Source organism: Vidua chalybeata, chromosome 1 (assembly GCF_026979565.1).
Source record: "Vidua chalybeata isolate OUT-0048 chromosome 1, bVidCha1 merged haplotype, whole genome shotgun sequence".
In the NCBI taxonomy this organism is placed as follows: Eukaryota; Metazoa; Chordata; class Aves; order Passeriformes; family Viduidae; genus Vidua; species Vidua chalybeata.
The window spans coordinates 19,178,068-19,199,890 of NC_071530.1; the positions used below are offsets into that span (position 1 = coordinate 19,178,068).

The 21,823-nt window shown below is 35.2% G+C and overlaps 1 protein-coding gene across 2 annotated transcripts in view; it reads right to left on the bottom strand.

The window, feature by feature from the left end:
• Window positions 1-2,460: 2,460 nt before the first annotated feature.
• Window positions 2,461-21,823, bottom strand: part of PLXDC2 (plexin domain containing 2) — a 247,268-nt gene continuing 227,905 nt past the window's right edge. Inside the window, exons 13-15 of one of the 2 annotated variants that reach the window (XM_053959107.1) lie at window positions 16,320-16,480; window positions 5,274-5,427; window positions 2,461-2,805 (exon numbers count right to left, since the gene is read on the bottom strand). In XM_053959107.1, coding sequence (XP_053815082.1) covers window positions 5,311-5,427; window positions 16,320-16,480 — 278 coding nt within the window. In that variant the 3' untranslated portion in view covers window positions 2,461-2,805; window positions 5,274-5,310. Of the gene's footprint in view, window positions 5,428-16,319; window positions 16,481-21,823 lie in introns of both variants that reach the window. The other variant, XM_053959096.1, reaches the window with a different exon arrangement.

The following is a 21,823-nucleotide window of genomic DNA, read 5'->3' on the forward strand; positions in this document are numbered from 1 at the left end:
TTAAATTGATTTGTTTCTCTCAGTTCTACACAAGCTGCATTGTGCTTTGTCATATTTGGCTTCTGATAAAACACTACTGGCACACCGTTCCACCTCAAAATGCTGCCTGTGGCTCAAGACTTTTTTCCCTAAGGAGTGACATAAACCATCCATGAGATGAAATAAGGACTCATGTAGATTTAGACAGAAGCTAGTGGTTCTGATGACTTTTTTTAGTTTAAAATTATAGAGCTGGCATGAAGGAAGACCTCATGTGTTTTCACTCAGTGCCACTGGCATGCGGTACCAATGCTCTCAAGGTTGTAAATAAGGTTTGTTGTTGTACCTTTAGAGCACCTGGGAATACTGAAATTCCTTCCTTTCTGCATTTTCCCCTTCTTCTTCTCCTACTCCAAAAAAACCAAGACTCAAACCCAATGTACCATTACATCCAGAAAGAAATTAGTAGCAGGTATCAGTTCTTGAAATCTCTGTATAAAATGTGAGAATTAGGGTTAATGCTACCCTGTTGCATTAATTTCTGGAGTTTTTTAGGCTTCAAGCAGTTCTCTGCAAGAAGGCAGAGACACGTGTAAGGATTCCATTGGTCTTACTCTGAACAACAGGGCGTGCTGCTGGTCTTTCTCTTCACTGGAGGCAATAAATTCCCCAATTTCAAAACTGTTGATCTGAGCCAAATTTGTGATCTATTCCAGTTCTGTTCCTCACGGCTAATACTGTGGACTTTATACAGATGAGATTTCTATGTGAATGTCAAATGTTATCTTTATACAAAGCTGAATTGCTTAGCATCAGAAACTGGTAACACAGCCATTGCTTTCTTCACTGTATGCACTCAAGGTAAAAATTCCCTTTGATGATCTGTGAACTGGACCATGATCCAACATGGGCTACTCTGAATGCTCTAGTCACCCACCTACTTTGTGAAAATATGCCAGCTCCTGACAATTGCTTGTAAAATCTTGTTTAGAGATCCTATACAAATGAAATTATGTGTGTTACAATTTACAGTTTCTTTTGCTTATCCAAGAGGTTCTCTAATAGAATATAGAAATATTCTCTTGTTTTCCTTGGAACTCTTTTCACTTTACAGAAAAGAATATCTCTTCCATGCTCACTGGTAAACCAGCTCACCCCTTCCTTTTCCATTGCTTCCACATTTGAATGGCAAACTAATGGCACAACTGTCTCAGGTACTTGTGTAGTGAGTTTTTTATGTTTTGAACTCTGTTAAACAAGAAATATGGTGATTTTTGCAAAGCTAAATATTCTGTTCAGCTTGCGCAAAATTGATTTGGTTTCCACAGTTTCTCAAAATACAGTGATGTATTACCTTTTCTCCCAGAATTCCAGCACACATTGTAAAATGAGCTTGATCTGAAGCTAAATTATAATGTTGCATTGAAGTAGATTGTTACTTAAAAGACATCTATATCATTTGCAGCAGAAACTGTAGAGAATGAGAAGGGCAATTATAAGAAAAAGAAGAACTCTTTCATATGGTGTTCTGTGGAAAATTGACTCTCTTCACAGGAATGCTCAGAGCAGAAATAAATCAGGGTGTATACATCCCTCAAGTATAATGCTGATAGGTATGGAAGAAAAGTCCATGAAAAAAAGGTCTTCTGAAAAGGCTTTGGATGCAACAAAGTGCAACAAAATTTGAGCAAAGAGGAGAAAAATATGGAATAGCTGTTTCTTGGGAAAATCTGTGTTCTCTTATTCCAATACACCACGGGATAATGCACTGAGAAACACAGAAAGCAATTAAATAATCACATCATTATAAGTATGCACATGTGAATGAAATTACAATTCCACTTCAGCAGTTCCACAATTTCTTAATATATGAATACAACTTTGGAAATGCTAGGGTCTTTTTTTCCAATAATTTTTGTGTGTGGTGATACTTATATATCAATCAGACACACACACACACACATATATTTCTATGTATATCTGATTTAATGTTTCATCTTAATGAGATTTGAAAGTTACTTAGTAATGTGCCTTGAGTACTTAGAATTCAAATTTTCCTTTATCTCTATGGAGGAGGATGAGCTGAAACAGAGCACTGAGAGTGTTAGGCATTATGGAACAGCTGATACTAAAATGGAAAATAATAAGAAAAAAATGTGACAGATCTTGCAATAATTAAATAGTATTAGAAAAATAAATTTATAGGGAAGTTTAAGAGTTAAAATAACTGTTGGGATAAATGAGTCTGTAAACAAGCATTTTTCTGAGTAAGATTCAAATGAAGGACCACTGGGAACGCTAGTGAAACTCTGTTTCAGACATTTGGATGAAAATTTATGAATTGTTGAAAAACATTTCAGCTGCATTTCTGAGAGAGGGCTATATGACATTTTTTTGGTCTGGGTCAATTAAACTTGCTGCTTTATAAAAATATAAGAATAGGATTCTCAGTTAATCTCAATATCTTATCAGACCTCTAGATTAATGTTTGTATAATTTTTAATGTGGCAATTTTAATTATTAAAAAATTAGAAAACCAGATGGAATTACAAAACAGCAACAGATTACTTAATTAACTTTTGCCTACTGGGATAAATAGAACATACCACAGAATATATCAAAGCAGACACCAATGAGACACTATACATCCATTAGTATGCAGGAGATTTTCTCTTCAGATAGCAGTTCTTCAGATAGCATATGCCTATCACTCTTATTAAATAAACCCAGCAACTCCTCATGTTATAATCCACAGCATATAACATCATGGCAAAAATCTGAAGAAGTATTCTATGATGCTCCCCACAGACCAGTGAAATCTCCCACCTAAGTACATGAAGGGGACAAAAATGAAAAAAATAATTGCTATTATTTTATGAAGTAGTGTAACATGTAAGTTAGTCTGCAAATACTAACAAACATCCTTCAGCTGTGGGTCCTAAACCAAAAGTAATCAAAACATCAGATTTTAGAATTGTTGACATATTTGTCTAATCATATCACAAATACTCTCTCAGCTCCATTGTATGACACTCCTATTTTTACCTGGGTAAAAATAGGAGTGAATCAAATGAAGGGAAGACCTATAAACTCATAATAATATAAATCTGCTTTACTTATATGAAATATCCTTTGAACTTATTGCAGTACTATGTAGAGTTTTGCAAATACTTAGTGTAATTTGCAAAGATGTTCTCTGAAATAAAAATTATTTCAAACAGGATTCCAGAAGCTCTACAACTGCTTCTTTTGGAATGAACTGCAGCTGATGACTTCCAAGATACCCAGAAAAATTGATGATAATTACTGCACACCAAATACGTTCCTACATGATGTGCACTGATACCTTTTTATTTAATAAAAACGAATGTCACCATATATATGTGCATACATTTGGTTATTGCTATCAGAATTAAAAGCCTGCAATTTAAACCCAGCCTATTCGAAAAAGGGCTCAGCAGGCCCACACAAATGGAAATGACTGCTTGCCACTGGTTTTTAAGCAGGCTTCAAGACAATGTGTTTGTTAGTACCTTCAGATTAATATCAGTTAGTTTTTGAACATTTTCAATCTCATGCTAGATGATTCAAACCAGATGAAAATAAAAATGTGTTACCCAAAACAAAAGAATACAGAAAATACAGTATTGTAGTATTTACTGGATAAAATAACAAAAATCATGTTTGATTTTTTTTTTTAACAGCATTAAGTGATCAAATTTAGGCCATACAAGCATCAAGAAATGTAAGTAACTGTACTATTAATGTGGTATCTACAACTTTTTTTAAACTGCTTGAAATCCAAAACCAGAAATGTTGTATACCTCACTTAAAAATCATTCAAGTGCCTTGCACAGTATGTAAAAAAAAAAAGATAGTAAATACTGCTATGAAACGTACATGCAGTACCTGAATTTTATATTTCAATACCTCAGGCCCAGATCATCAAAGCATTTAGGTTTCCACTAGGGAAGCTCTGAGTCTCCATGTATATTAACCCCTTCCCTGAAAGGAGTAACTGTTTTTGATGGGGTGAATTTATAACATTGTCTTTCCCTGTGCAGGGAGGGAAAGGGTCAATTTTACAGAAGGAATGGTTCCAATAGGGAGAAAGTTTATGGACTGCAATTACATGAACCACCTTCCCTACACAACATAAAAATATTCTAATATTAAGGATTATTTTACAACTCAGTGGAAATATGCAGTAATGCAATTCATTTCCTTTGTCTGGATGACAAAAATGCAGTCTTAACAGTCACAAGAACCCGCCTTGTGTTAGCTATAAAAAAAAATATATTTATATATATATTTATGCAACTACTATGTGCATTAAACAAAACCACTGTATGAATCAGCAGGGTTCAATAACACTTGTATCTGAATCTCTGGAAGGGGTGCATTGAAGTCTATGGTGCTTCTCAGTAAGGACTCACAATGAAATGGCAAAGAATAGAAACCCATTTATTTTAAATCTTATTTTTCTTACCCCATTGCCTAATAAATGGTCCATATGCTCTCTGGCAGCTAAAACGATCTGTTGCCTTTAATTCAACCTACTGCTGAGAAATGAAATATACACCTTAATACAAATCTGATAATTAATTTTTTAGTGAACACTGAACTCAAAAATCAGCCAAACGTCATTGTGAACTCCCATGAAATAATTCCACCATCATGAAAATTCTCTGTTGTCTTCAGTTCTTACCAATCTGTGTATCATGAGTTGTTTAGCAGCCTAGTAATCAGCAATGTACAAGAAGCATTGTATTACTCCTGAAAAGCATTTACATTGTGACTCACTCAGGTTGGCAGGTCAATTTAGAATTGAAAAGTGTATTTCACATCTGTTTATATAAATGCTGGAAAATTCCTTGTCTTCTTTACCTGTCTTAAGATACTTTTCTCAATCACACTGTGATCAATGCCCTTTGCACTGAAATGGTACAGATTTTTTCCTCAATCTTTGAGATAGCAGAGAAGAAGACTTGAACCAAAGGGCAACATCCTTGCGCACCAAAGCTTTATTATATTTCTGATTACTGTGCATCCCCACACCTAAAGCAATTAACATGGCACTTGTGCCATAGTTCTGATACTGTAGGTGTCCACTGACAAGTGTTCTGCATGAACCATTGTGTCTCAGTCCACTAACAATAACTACTGTGCAGTAGTAATCTGGTATCTTAGATAGTTTTTCTTCTTGGACAAAGTTTATCCAGAATCTTCTTTCTATGAGGCTACAGCAGCTTAGGGCTCCTTTTCTTTAAAGAGAGGCAAAATAAATGTCTTACACCTGTAGGCCAGTACTGGTGTTCTGTCCCAGAAATTTTAGCACTGCTCTGATACGATGAACCCTTCTTTTTCTCCCACTGGTTCCACCTCAGCATAGGCAGGATGTCCAGATCCTCTTCTGAATTTCATTGCTGGCCATCTGCTTGGACGTCGCTACAACAGCAATAATGAAAGAAATGTTTATGAAGGGTACTACAATAAATTGTTAATAAAAAGATCTAACAGTATCCTGCAACTTTGACCTCTCATACTAAACCACACTCCCTGTAGTTGTTACAGGAATAGAAAGGCACAGTTCAGCAGCAGCAAAAGTCAGAAGAATTAATACCTCTTTTTAAATTTATGAGGAATGACTGTTCTTAAACACATAAACAATTACCACTACTCTTAGTAATGAAGAGGATGATATAGCACTAGTCTAAAATGGTTGATTATTGGATTTGTCACATAAAGAACTGATACTCCACTAACCTCTAAGGATCTGTCCGATACTCTTCCTTACTAGTTCCGCATAGGAATTTTCTAATGTACTCTATGCCATGGGAAAATATGTGGCAGAGTTGACAGGAACTTTAATTAAAAAATTATTTAGGATAAAATTCTGGCATGCATATGACAGACTCTCAAAATAATGACTTCCTATTTCAAATGCCATAATTTCTACTTGAGTAGTTCACTTTGATGGTTAAAATAGAAACAACATTTTAATTTAAACTCTTAAGAACTATGGGTACAAGAGCCTTAAGAAGTCCTAACCAGTTTCTAGGATCTTGGGTGCCTACTTTAAAAATAGCTAATAAACAGAGAAAATAAACAGTTATTTTCTAGGGCAGATAAAACAATTCCTGTATTATTATGATACCTCTAGGGAGGAAAAGTGCTTTAAACAATTTTATTTTCAAAAGAATTAATGTCAGGTAAGGCTCAGATTTTTGGTGACCACTCTGAGATTATGTCAAAGGGAATAGCTTTCAGGAAAATAGGGAACTCCTTCATAGAGTCAGTGAGAAGAAAAATCTTTCCTAAAAAGATTTTTCCCTATTCAAAATTTTATCTGCCAAATATACTGATTTATTTCTCTTTACTGACAAGAGTTACAATCTGCTTGGAAGGAGGTCTAGAAGATACAACAACTTATATAGAAACATTGCAGGAAAATGAGAGGAGAATCAATGAAAACCACTTACAGCCTATATTTTCATTGACAGCTCAAAAGCGAAATAATTTTACTTTATGATCTTTATTTTGAATAAACACTGCATTTGATTTTCTGCCCCTATAATACCCCATTTTTATTTCCTTTCAATCACAAAGGAGACTTCATGCTGCTGAGGGGTGTTGTTGGCGGCCATAGCATAGCCACAGTCATGTTGTTTTGCTGGGACTCCTGGTGCTGTTGGGCAGGACTCACTGAAGAAATCTTGAGGTGTCACTGGATTTGTTCCCAAAAAACCACACAGCTGACTGCAAGTTCAGCACAAAGTCTTCCTCAGTGACCATTTTCAGGAAGATACCTCATAAAAGCAACTGCTTCCTTTTCCTCCCGTTGCAGGGTCAGATTACTTTTGAGGCATTCAGAGTTAAATTCTGTTTGGCAGGTAATTTAAAATACCAGACTTTTCAGTGCAGCACCTTCCTACAAAATAGGAAGGCAGAACACTGTCTTCTTTAATGGATGTCTCTTCCTAACAAGAAAGTCTATTGAAACTTTGGAGAGTTTTTTCTACCCAAGCTTGATTCTGTGTGTTTTCAAAATTAAGAAGGACAGTTTGGTTACTGCTAAAGAAAAAGGGTCATATTCTGTTCTCAGGCTCACTAAAGTAAATCAAGAATAATGCAATTAAATGTAAAGGGTTTATTTCAGATTTACACTGGTACAAATGAGAAAAGAATTGGATGGAGAGGTCTCTAATGAAAAGGGAAGGAAAAACCACTGGAAAACTAGCAGGAAAGAATAACTAGAAACATAATCAAATGGCAACACTAAGGATGAGCTGGGTTCTAAGTTGCTTCCTAATTTATTTGTAAGGTGTACCTATGATTAGTTGCTACTTCATTGCTACATTGATGATAGATACTAAATTTACCATTTTGTACTACTCTTTTTAATTGGCCTTTCCAGATGATTAGTTATGGAACAGATGTGTATCAGTTTTAATGATACAAGCCATAAGACATAAATATGAGTTGTTTTTCCAGAAATAAAGCAAAATACTTGAAGGTCATCTCCTAATATTGCAGTTAGAGTTTTCTGTGGTTTCTTGTCACGTCTGAGGTGAGATTTTCCTTTTATAGTGATTGTTTAATTTCAGTTTCATTATGTGCATGTTGACAGTTTTTCAAAGAGAGCACTGACAAACTATCAATTCATTACCTTATGTAACCCCTTGAAAGCTGTAAAAATATTTCAGCTTTAACAAAAAAAAAACTAAAGTAACTTGATAGATATTGGGAGATAAAAAGTTCCTTCATTTACTGAAGCAGCTCAGGAAATACTTAATGCATTCTTCCTCTTTTTTCTCTGGGAAGACTATTTAAAAAACAGAAAAAACCCCTACCCCCAAACAAGCCAACCAAACAAAACACACCAAAAAACCCACCAAACACAAACCAAACAGGGAGAAAGCAAGCTGGGTACTTAATTAAATAATTCTCATTTTTAGCAGGAAAAAATACGTTTCTTCCTCTGGAATCAGAACACTTAAAGGAAATCCTCTGAGTTGCGGCTGGAGAGTTGTAACTCCTTCTTCCTTTCAGGGTATTACAAAGCAGGAAAACAGGACTAGTAATTTTTTTTCATTTTTTGAAGCTTTCTTGAGTTCACTATTTTAAGCAATGAAGTTGAGAGAATAGCTCTTGTGACCCTACATGACCAGGATGCAGAAGAAATATGTTGAGATGCAGGAAAATAATTTATGATATACATTTAAAAAGTTAGTTCCTATTGAAGATCAGTAAGATAAAAAGAAAAAAAATCCAGCCGTTGGATAACCCATGGAAAGTGAGGTCTACCTTTCATGTTTCCTACATTATGTCTGTCTACACCATTGCTGGTGGCTGTGCAGGATGTTTGACTTCCTGCAGCAATACAAAGATTAAAATAAGTATATTTATATCCATCTTGCAGAAGAGACAGAATTTATACCATTTTTCTTACTTCTGAGGGAAAACCAGAGGGGATTCCACCTATTAAAACTAAAGGGTAGAAACTGAAGTACTCACTCCGGTTGCAAGGAAAGATCTCCAAGTGTATTCTTATTTTTGATCAGTTTCTTCTTTTGACATCTTTCAATATTGGGGATTTTTGAGCCTTATAGGGCTTGCTTATCCATGAAAATCATATGATCTCACTTAGACATGTTAAAAAAAAGGGGTTGATACATATCTGAGTGCAGTTAATTGAATATAGTCTAAATAAAACTCAGTTGTTATGATCTGAACATGGTTTCTAGTGTTACAGTTGATGATGTTTTTTAAGGTTGCTAGCTGTAGACCATCTTATTTCCTGCTGAACAGTAACCAATACTACAAGATCAGTTACAGGAGGATGGACAGTTGTGTACAGTTGTGTTGAAATACTGGTATCTGAAGACTGATGCCCTGCTTCTGAGAGTTTTTGGTGCTGACATTATCTCTAAAACTTAGGCAATTTAACACTTTTCTTCTGAGATGGTAATTTACCAAAAGCAATTGTAATAACATATATTTTGTTAGCTGCAGCAATTTTAAGCTTTTACATTTCCTTTCATACATCTGTGTGAAGACAAATTTCTACCAGTAATGGACCGAAGAAACTTGGCAACAGGTGTTACATATTTGATATTCTTACATCCCAGCCTCTATTATCACCATCCCATCCTTAGTCTGTATTTCCCTGAGTACACAAAAATGGAATGAATACCATTCTGTACAGATCTGCAATGTCAGAAGAGCAGTGAAGGAAAACAGTAATGAAATATTTGCCCCTCTGTCATCTCCTCAACTGTGCCACACACATTTTGTTCTGAAAGATTTCTAAAACACTATAAAAAGTTTCTTTGTATATTTCAACCAGCATAAAATCCCAGAGTGCTTGTGCATGCGTCAGCTCTTCATTCCTGAGTATACTGAGTATAAATACTTGACATAACATGAGAAGGTCAAGCTTTCAAAGTCTTGACTCTCCAGAGCTCCCTAGTAAACTTGATTTACTACTGAACTACACAAAAGCTGAAGGTATTGAGTACCTTTTAGACTGAATGGTCTGGCACAACTTTGTCCCCTCTATGTATTGATTTTTTTCTATATTTCAATCTTTCAAACTTCCAGAGGACTGGTTCACTGTGTTTACTGAAGGGCTGCATCTTACATTTCCACTGATGTCAATTTCTTTGTCTAATTCAGGAGTAGAGGCACATTTAAATCTATTTAAAAGCTGTATTCTTTAACCACACTTTGTCAAGAAGGTCTGTTTAACCCTGATGATTTGGAAATATGCAAATATGGAGTTATCAAAATTCTGTATTTACTGTCAAAACTTCAGAAAAACTGTTATGACTTACTAAAATAGATAAAGAAAAAGGGAACAAAACTATAGTAAGGTTCAGAACTAAATGTTCATCTGATATTATTCAAGACTCATTAGTCCAAGTACTTGTCCAGTGTTAATCTGCCTCAGTAGTCAGGGCTTTGGTTTCTTGTGAGAAAATCTTTCTGTTACCAATTTCCTTGACCATAAAATGTATTTTTGTGCTCAAAGTTACCTGAAATTTGTGCATTAGTCTTTAATGTCTTCTAGAAACACCCAATTTATTTGACAAATCACAGTCAGAAGTGGATGAGGCTACAGATATCTGAAACTATATTTCTGATATATATTGCCAGGAATAAGAACAATTGCCTGACACCATGTTAAATTCATATTTTGAAGAAACCGTTCTCAAATAACGACTGCTTCCGACTTAAGATTTAGTAGAGCCATTTTCAGGCTTCATTTATTATTCTTTTTGATACAAGGACTTGTTTAATGTATCTTTTTGTGATTTAAACCATCTTTCTATAACCTTTTTTGCAGTCTTATGTTCATCTGAGGAACTGGCTGCTGAAGGACGAGAAACAGAATACCTCCTTCCTCTACACCTTTGACTTTTATTGTCAGTGTTGATTATTTATTTTAGTGCTTCTCCCTTGTGGCCGATTTAGGTTTCCCTTGCTGAACTGCTGGCTCCTGCTGAGCTGGATAAGCTTTGGAAAAATAACTTTACTATCAGTACTAGGCAATGACAGTGAGATCAATGACAATACTCCAAATGCCAGGATGCTGCAGGACTTTGAAAGAAGAGAAGAATGATACCTGTCCTTTTCTCTTTAATAATCATCTTAATGAAACACAATTCAGCCTGAACATTTGGGCAAAAATTACTTGATGACCATGTTAAGCCTATTTCAAACTAAAAGCATAATCCCCTATAAAAAACAATGGCCCATATCCCAGAAGAAAATAGCAAAGCTGTGTGAGCTCCATTAGCTGGCTTAGACAGCTGAGGATCTCATTCTTTTTACAAAAACCCTTCTTTTTCTTTAAATCTGTCTCCTATTTACTTTTTGTTTGTTTGAAGACATACACTGCATTTGTGATATTAATGCAGAAACCTAGAAATGGTACATGGAAAACATGGCTGGATGTTAAATCTGGCTCTTTGCGGTGTGCTGTTACAAGCAGAGAAGTAAAATGGTGACCCAGAAATGTCCATTTATTTTCTGAGCTCTGGAATACCAAGAACTCCAGCATTTTTAACTATTTTCTCATATTATTTCCTTCTGCTAAGCAGACAGGGGGATGAGCAGAAGATCAAAATCTGAAGAAAATCTACTGCTAGATGTGTGTGCCAGTGAATGTTTTCAGATACAATCCCCCATACAGCCCATCATAAAAAAAAAACCCCAATAGTTAGTTCTTTCTCAGACCACCCCAGCTAGAGCTCAGTATTTAGAAATCACCCTCAGTTCATGCTAAGAGTCTACATACTGTCAACTAGAAGTGAGGCAGAGTTAAATGACAGGAATGCAGATGCTTTCATGCTGGTAGGTCTTCATACTAAAAATCAGCCCCAACCTTATTTAATTTACTAGCAAATACATAATTTAAGTTAAATCAAGGACATAATTTAAAGAGGATTCAAGAGGAGTCAAGGTGCATTCTCCATGCTCTGATCACACACTATTATGTATTTGCTGAAGATCTGCAGCTGTTTCTTCCTCCATCGTCTTTTTCCTGAAGGCCGCTCCCTGGCTCAATAGCACCAATTCAACTCTCTGTGTGGCCACTTAAACAGATTCTTGAAATTAGCCATCTTAAACATCCAAGATGAAATGAAACAAACCACAAAAAAAGCCATAGGTATGTGCATGTGTGTGATGTAAGTGTACACGTATGTTTCTAAGCAGCTGAACCAGCAAAATAAAGCTCTGACATACCTCCAAGGAGGCTGGGAACATGAAGGCAAAAGGTGTGACCTTCAAAATAGGATCTTAACTCAAAAGAATGTTAATTTTTAACCACAAACACCCACACTGCTCTTCAGTGTGTGATATATTAATTACTATTAATGCATACACAGCCACTAATACATAAGCTCTGAATTCATTCATATTCTTACAGCTTTGGAGTCACATATGTTAATAAGTTTTGTAACTATAAGGTGAATAGAAGAGAAAGGCTCTTTTGCCTGAGGTTAAGAAGTCTTAATTTGGAATGTCATTTTAGATTCCTTAAAATACTTTGCATGAGGGGAAAAAAAAAGGGAAGAATTAACATAGAAAACTAAAGCTTCAGTTTAGCCCATAGCTCATTGAAATCTGAGCAAATCCATCTGGCTCAGCTGGGAATTTCTTTACTCCTCTTTACATTGAGCTCTGGACCTCTAGATCACATATGCTGTGACCTGTATCACAGGTATGCAATCCATGACATTCAGGACATCATGATTGGCTTCTTGGCTATCAAACCTCGCATCCTGAATAGAAGTATACTACATAAATTAGTAAATCAAGCAATCACTTTTTAATTGTGCTATAGCTAGTGTGTAGTGCTATATGTTATAGCTAGATTTCTGACATAAACTTTGTTGAGAAAGCCATGAAGAGCATTATTTGACATGTATCCTACTTTACAAAAATCAGTCCAAATCAGCTCAAAGTATACTCAAGAGAGACAGGATTCCTCAAGGGAAGAGTATGTCATGTGATTAAAGAGAGGAAACTATTGTCAACTAAATAAAATTCAATGGAGAGGAAATACTGCAAGGTTAACGATAAGTAAATAGAAAACCAAGGCATGCAACATCTCTTCTGTCACTCTGCAGGCTAATCTTTTGTCAATATTTACTCTTAGATCTTAGGAAGGGCTTGCATTCATTGGAACTTTGACTGAAGCTCCCTTGACTTTAAAAGCTGATAATTCATTGAGTCTTTGGGCCACCAGAGAAGTGTCCAACCTAAACAATGAAACACATGTTGAACAGTGTAGAGGCTGAAAGAAATAGGAAAATAATGCATTTTGATTTGAGTCTTCTACACACTCCACAAAAAGTAGAACATTTTTGAAAATGCATCAAACTGTTTGGATGGTACTGTTTTAAAATTGCACACTACCATAGGCAAATTGAATAGCACTGGCATTTAAGACTTCTCACACTCTTCAAAATTTTATTCCTGGTGGGGCTGCCCATATGTGTTCTGCTCAACAGGCATGAACAAAAACCCCTAGGGAAGCATTTTCTTCAGACTTAAAAGGTAAAAAAAAGTAATAGAATAATGTTATTATGTTCTAAGACAATAGCTTTTGTAATAAATGGTATTTTTCTTGGCTTTTGTGTATTGTTTATTTAAATTAACTATCCTGCACCCAGGATATAATTTAATAGTGTTCAGAGGTGCCACAAGAGATTGCCTTTATCATTGCCAGGGTAAACAGCAGAGTCAAAGTGTGAGTGTATTTACTCTTATCTGGGAGAGCTCACTTCATGACAAACATGAGTTGGATTTGAGATGAGCTTTGTGAGAACCTGAGTGAGGAGGTAAGTGAATATTGGGTGATATCTGCAAAGAGCACAAGGAAGAAAGAGACTTAAAGCCTCAGATATAGGATCAGTTTATTACACTGTTCTTTATTCAGTAACCAGTCATGAATATAAAACAAATCTACTAAAAATTGTTTACAGAGCCCTTAACCTAAAAAAACCAACAAAATCTGATTGAAAATGACATTTTACCTACCAAGTAGTGACAGTATGTTAGATGTAAAAAGAAGTTTCTCTATTAATTATATTAGAGTTTTTAACGAGTGCTATGTTTGATGCCTCCATAAAGTAACTTCTTTGAAAGTAAACACAAATGTGCCAGGTTCCTGTTCCTTCTTTTGGCCAGCCTTAGAGTTATATTAATTACTAATGATAGATAAACTGATGTGGATCTTGATTTGGCTTCAAGACTTGATGGCAGACTAAAGTGTACTTGTAATTTTTTAGACACCTGCAGGAGGGAGATGCCTGTCCATCTGTCACATCTTGTTTTAACTGTGCAATGTGCTTATTAATCAAGAGACTTATACGAAACAGTATTATTTTCTGAAATATTTATGTGCTTGTTCTTATTTCATGACCAAGCCCATGGCAATCCTCTTGAGCTCTTTTCCTAGATTGGTAACATCAGATCCATATTTCTTTTATTTCCCATAAATAATGCAGCTTGTGTCCGTGCTTTTTGGTTATCATGTTATCTGTAACAGTTTACTCAAATATTTTTCAATTGCACAAAAGCAATAAAGAATGATTTCTTGTAACACTGACTTATTTATAACAGTTTTGCCTGATTATTTTTTGAACTTCATTTTCAAAAGGCAAGTTTCAGAAGATATTTTCTTCTTTGCATTGGAAACATGTAAATTGTATGGATTAGATGAATATAAGAATAATACATCATACTTATTATTTTTCTAATTGATCAAACAGCTTTTTATTTTGAAAATTTTATTATTAAACTTATTTGAAAAAGCAATATGATTTCTAGAATGGATTACCTTGTTCTGTTCTAGGCTTATGATAACAAAAATGGCTTTAAAGTTTTGAAACTTGTGCAAGCATTCTGAAGTACAGTCATCCCCTATTTCATCACTTGTGATTTTCCCACTACATCTGTATTTGCACCACTCACAGGGAAAGGCCACCCCTTCATGACTAGTACTTTTTACAATACTTGCTAATACTGACCCTTCACAAGTATCACAATTATCCTAGTAATGAAAGGAGAATGTAGGTTTTATCCTGTTATGCATAAATTTTATTTTGACTGATTTCTCCTTTATTTTATACAGAAAGTTAATGTTTTTCTATTTCTTCTAAATGACTACACTGCTTGCTGAAAGACATGTTAGCTGTGACTAATAATAGATTAATAGATTGATTAATGGCACCTAAGGATTAGATACAGTGGAATGAGTCTAACAACACTGATTAAGATACCTCTGTTTGCATGATGAGTATATCAATGAAAGAAATAAATTAACGTGCCCTTATTATGTTTAAAACAGATAAAGAAACAAAAAATGTGTATTGTAATTTGGAATTCTTCTCTTCTTAAAAAGTAGTGTTGTCATTTACCTAGCCTTTTCTATCACACTATGACAGACAAGAAACTTGCTTTTAGTAAAGAATAGAAATTCAATGCATATAAATTTAATCTGTGTGTGAAAAAAAGAAAGGGACAAAACCTTCTCTTTCATACAAGGACTTAGGTGGAATTTTGTTTGTCTATATCAACAGTGAACTGGCTTGAAATGCTGCATAAACATGAGAGAAAACTAGGTGTTATTATATGGATTCTGCACAGTTACATTACTTGAACAGGAATACTGATAAACAATTCATTCTGATTTCTGTCACTACTATTCTATCTAAGAAGAATATTTATTATAATATGATGTTAAAGATGAATCATTCTGTTCATGTTCATGTCTCACTTCAATTCTCATTGCTGTCACTAAGAATAAATGTCTACATCTTCCTGGTCCATCCCTAATGTATGTCCCTAGTGACACTTCCAGTGGTTATGCATCTTCACTGTTGTCCAATAGCAAGTGTCTGTGCTCTTCATAGTAAGGGAATACCAGAAGTAGGGGTTATGTACAGTCATCTCTTTCTTTCATGTTCAGCAAATCTATACTTATCACAAGGCAGAGGAATGTTGCTGAGTTTAAAAAAGAAACCACAAGGAGGTGTAGGTATTCATGGGTTTTTGGGGACACAAAAGCCTATGGAGAATTTTCCTTTCTCATATTTTTGTCTATAGCGGAACTGACTAAATGTTAGCATCTGCAATGTAGGTATCTGCACCTGAGTAGTTATCTGTATTTGAGGGAGAAAAGTGTCAATTTATCTAATCCTAAAGGGGATGTCTCAAATAGGTAAGATGAATCATGGTCTAAAATAGTCTGTTTCTCTCTACACTAATAGAAAGAGCAGAAGAAATGATAGATGTTAAAAATTAGATGAAAATAATATTTTCCATACTCCAGACAAAGTGTAAAACGTTTCCTTTAAATGATATAAGGAACAGCTAATACAATTTTCCAGCTAAAAACTTACTAGAAGTCAGCTCTTCTGTAGAATTAAGAATGAATATGTTTTTCTTCCTCCAATAGGAAAATTATAGAAAAATTATATGTCCTGAAATAAAATGATAGTGCACAGAAAGGTAATGGAAAAATGCTGTTGTGAGGAAAATGAAGGACAGGAAAGAGAACTAGTGTGGTATCTGACATATATCTCTTAGGTATATGTTCCGTCTACTAGCAAAAGAAGTAATAGCAATGGTAGCTAAAGGAGTGGAGTGACAAACATGCTAAGAACAAAACAATATTCCCTGCTAGGAGAGCTCCTTTTCTTCAAAGATTATGCTATGAACACAAAGATGCTTTTTGATTCAGTTAAGAAAGATTTATTTTGGAGACTCCAAATACCCTAGCCAAGAGACAGGACTAGTGACACAGACTGTTGCTCTTGTCTTACCTCTATAAAGAAGAGACTAGCTGCTGACGTTGGATGATGATACATGTAGACGGTCACGAGGATGGCTGCAGCCACAACGAGGACCAAGACTAGAATGCCGACTATTAACCCGGCATGAAGCGTTCCCCCTTTCTTCTCTGCCGCACTGTCATCTGTTGAAGCTGCACAAAGAGCACACTTAGCACAGTAACTTATGCCTTACCCATTCCATTACACAGATGGCATTTTGCTTTTTCTGTGTTACATGTACCTCATTTTCTACAGCCCAAGTTGAAAAAAATATTAGATGTCTCTTTTCTACCATCGGGTACTCTCATAATCTTAATGTAGAGACTTCCAAATGTTTTACTGATTCTAATTCAATAAATGCTATTAACATCCTTTGTTTTGAACTTAAAATGGACAGTCTGAAGTTCCTAATTACCTTTATAATAAATTTTGCTTTGATTTTCTTATAAAATTGTTGCAATTATCCCACAGAGAAAAAAGTACCAAGTGAATACATTTTGAACATTTTATTTTTCTTTAAACATTCCACTTGAGACATGCCACAAATCCTTGTGAGATCTAGGTATTAAACACATTCATGGTGTGACTCTTGGGGGTGGTTCAGTGCAGGGTCAGGAGTTGGACTCTGTGATCTTTGTGGGTTCCTTCCAACTCCGCATATTCTGTGAGTTTGTGTGATATTCCCACTGCTTTCTGCTTTTCTGCAAATTCTTCTAATCACTTTCATGCATTTCCATACAACACCTGATCTTGCTTATAAGAAATTTTCTTTCAGGTCCACTTTTAGATTTCCTCTCACCATACTTGTTTGGCAAGCGGACTATAATGAAAATCATTGAGATCTGCAAGCATCCTTTTTGCTGTGCCATCCTCTTGAAATATTTGTTTGGTTGTCTTAGTGTGCTATGTTCTCTGATGTCAGGGACTCCCTTCTATTTGTTCTTTGAAGACAGATATGTGTTATGAGTATCACTTCAAAAAAATCACTATTATTGTTATTAATAGGAACAACAACAACAATAGCAACATGGTCTTTTACCATTCATCTGATTGGACTTGAACACTCCACACTAAAGTTAAAATTGAGAATTGGAAAAATATAGAAGACAGACATATTGATGCAGGTAGTGGTAAATGTCTTGCATGAGGGGCAATAAAAGAAAAGAGGAACAGTTAATCTGAGTAGTACAGCCTGTACCTCCATGTATGGCAGCATATTTCTCACCAGACTAAGGAAGGCTGCATGGTTTGTCACCCAGCAGATTGCACAGCACCATTGGTACAAAAGGTAGAAAAGGAAAATGAAGATGCATTATCTTAGCCAAGACATATATCTGGCATATATTACTCCATGTAATAGTTATGCATCTCTGGGGATAGAGAAGGGATTCATGTACATATCCCTTTTGTCAGTATTTCCTCAGTCTTGATTCAGGACAGTCAAAACCCCAGAGTGTTGCTCTGTTCTGTCCCCATAAAGTCAGCAACACTTTGTGGAGTGAGGATCTGAGTAACAGAATCAGAGGATAAAGAAAAAGATCCCAATAGATTGGGAAGCTAAACGAGCATGTGGGAAACATGAATTATATTAATAAAAAAATACAAGTGTGATACCCACTCTGGTACAGCCTAATTCTGCAGGTATCATTCTTTTTAAAAGTTCTTGAGTATCTGTTCACACATGAACTTCAGATTTAATTGTACTGATTTTGGACATGAATTTTGAGTTTATGTATGTACAGGATCCAAGAACCAGGTCTGTCCCTGCCTAAATCCTACAACGGGATTTACTTTGCATTCTTAGAGCTTAGTTCACACAAATGTATAGGAGTTTTGAAATGGAAAAGTAGTGTCAGCCTTATTTTATTTTATTTTATTTTATTTTATTTTATTTTATTTTATTTTATTTTATTTATTTTATTTTTATTTTATTTTTTAATTTAATTTAATTTTATTTTATTTTATTTTATTTTATTTATCACAGTACATATAGTGAAAATTTCCAGGCAATTCTTTACACTGAAGTGAAGAAAAGGAGATATTACCTAGAATCTGGAAGTTCAATTTTTCAAATTTTCAAAATTGTCTCCTAAAGGGTCATTAAAATATTTCCTGCTAGTTAGAGTACTATATAAAGAAAGATGCAAGATCCATAGAGAATACAGGAAAGAAAGGTGACACAAATAAAGATTTCTCTTATTTTCAGACAGTAGAATATTTTGCTTGACATAGACATCAATATTTACTTCATCTGAAAACAGACAAATGTATAGAAACACCAGTCAGTTTCTCTTCATGCACTGTAACAATATTTAGTACTTGAACATATATTTCAAATTGACATGCAAATGGAAATTAAGTAACTGTAAGGGCATCAGAAAAGGCCTGCTTGATTGTACATCCTCTTTGTTGGACTGTTAATTCCCACTGGGGAACACTTAGTTCTGAGTTACCCTACTGAGAAGAAACTGCTCCCTCAAAGGAGCACAGGATTCATCGTTTGTCTCATAATTATCTTTTTGACAGTTTCATACTCTTTACTTCAATTTCACATTTGTGCATCAAAAACTACTTTGTCACTTGTACCCATTTTCAGGCCAATTTGCACTAAACGAGCAATTTATTGTTACTATGTTATGGTTGAAGGCATAACATCATATTCTGCATTTCAAAAAATGTTGGACTTCAGCAAAGGTCCTAACCACTCTATAAAGGTCATCAGTTTAATCCCTTTTGATCTGATATTTTCTCAGCTTTTAGCATCCAGCTTTGCAAACTAGAACACAGTCTCATTGAAACAGCACAGATGTCAACTGCCTGCCCAGATTTTTGCTAGTCAAGGGTGGAGCACTGTGTGGACATCAGCGCAGTGATCACAACGCCAAATGCAAAAACATAATGAATCAAAAGAAATGCTTTCCTTAAATTACAACAAGTTTAAGTAACTTGTAATATCCATAATGGAAATTCAGTCCATTGACCCCAGGGCTCAAATACTCACGAGAAAAGGATTTCACTATCTTTGCACTGAGACAATAAACAGTGTTGTCAACACTGAATATATTCTTTGCTGCAAAATCAACTGTCAGTTCTTTTAAAAAACCACCAAGGGAAATCGATAAAAAAACAAGGACTTGGAAACTTTTTCAGGTGTAGAAATCTTACTAAGATTATCAAAGCATGTCTGTTGTTCCAGGCAAGGCTAAACCCATGGAAGGCTATTTGTTTTATGACCAATTCTTTCCCAAAAGGAGTTTTCTCTATGGAATTTTTCCTCAGATTTTCCTTTTCTTATGCTCAAGAAGCAATTGTTACATATAATATACTCTGTAGTTGTAATGTCTTCTCAAACTCTTAAATGCATTAAACTTTAAGCTGAAGGAGCCTGTTAATATCTCCAAGGTCAGTCTATTTCTCATTAGGTGCTGCATGACTGGATAGAAACAGCAAGTAGCCTTTTTTCCCTAATATAAAGGCATAGAATCTGAACAAGAAATAGCTGGAATGTTTAAAAAAATAAAAGTGAAAACACAATGAAAATGTTCCTATTGTATCCATTAGAAACACATAAACACTATAAAGTCTTTGATTTAAAATAACTGTTATGTCTCCAGTTACTCTTGGGCTAGCTTCTTTTGGAATAGGAAAACAAAAAAACTTCAAGGAATGAAAATTGAAAATCTCATTTTGCCATGGCACACAGGACTGTGATACTGACTTTAACAGAACAAAGGTGTCTACAAACTGAGACTGCTTTTTAGAGTTTACAATCTGCTACTTGCTGTTTGTAAGCATATTGAGGGTACATTGCCAACATTATTTTTCTCATAACTGCGTATTAACCCTTGAGGTTTGCAAAATAATGAAATACATTGTTTTATATTATCTAATTTTAAAGTTTACAAAAAGTTTTTACTGTGATAGTTTTATAAAGGAGAAAATAAAATTGTGATAGATACCTTTACACCTCTTATGATATGAGATGCAAAAGAGTCTAATTTCCAGAGATTACTATCTCTGTCTGTGAGAAGAGAGATACAAAATATTTTACAGGAAAACTGAGGAAAAATGGATGAACTTCTGGTACTTCCTGGCTAGAAAATTTCCTTTATATAAAGTGATGTGGAACAAAAGGTGAATGACAGACAAAAATGTAGAATTTCGTTGCAGACTTGGAAAATAAAATTTTGCTTTTCCCTCCAAAAACCATGGCATTCCTTTTTGGTCTTGGATTTTAATCAGATGGTAAAAGACCATCAGGAAAAAAAACATTGGATTTGAACCTCCAATTCAAACTCACTTATATGCACATGAATCATTAAGGGATAAAACACAATACTTTATTTGACCCTCCTGACTGAGACTCAAAGCCAGGGAAATAGATGATTTAAATAGGAGCAATCAGCCTGAAGATGATAACTCAGTCCTAAGCTTGGCTCTTTTCTCCCCTCTTTTTACCTGAAGAATACATTTTCTCCTTTTTGGCCAGCAAAAGAGCGACACCTTCTCTTGCTGCATGTTCTGGGGCAACTACGGCTCAAGTTCACTCACCAGCTCTCCACTCTATTACATATATAATTTCTAGCCTGGAAACTGTATCACTCCTGTTTGCATGACTGTGGGTTTGAGTTAGGCTTCTGCCAAGAGGGAGAACATAATGTTTAGGACAGCTGAGCACACAGGCTTACAGGTACAGTGAGCTTCAATAGAGCCACCAGATTTTTTCCCTCTTCTGGGCCTCCATTTACATCTGGAATGTGAATATACCAGGAGACTCCCTGCTTTATGGGGCAGGTATGTGGTTCTTCACACACAAGTTTTTTCCCTCTACATAACACAGATTCCTGAAAATATGTTTAATGACCTGTGGGAGGTAATAAGGGAATGTGCACTTCGAAGGATTCTCCAGAGACTGAAGGGAATCCCCACAAAAATTTTCTCTCCACCTGTTTTAGGAACAGCATGCTCTGGAGTTCTCAACTTATTCACAGTAATGGAGTGTGATTTTCTTGATTTGTGGGTTTAATCCCTTAGCATTTGTTAACATTTTGAGGTTAAGCCATTGCTTTACTTGGTTTCATGATGATTTATTAAGTTATGGCTCAGCTAATGCTTTAAAAATTGATTTTCAATTGCATGTAAGAAATGAAAGGTGGTCTCTGAGTGAGAATATTATGAACTATAACACACAAAATCAGAATTCAGTATCTGGCTTTGCTATCAATTTTCTGTAGGACCCAAGGCAACTCAGTAAGTCTCTCCAAGACTGATCAACTGCTTAGTGTAGTAAATAGATGAGAGTGCATTACAATCAAATCCCTCTGTTTATAGGATGACAGTACTCTAAATATGCTAGCTAAGGGCTTTCATTTTTCTGCTGTGAAATATCACCTAATGCTACAACAGTTGTCATCTGTATTAATTTTATTTTGAGCCGGTTGGGACCATGTAAGCCATTACAATACTTAGTAGCATCAAACAGTTGTCCTCGAGAA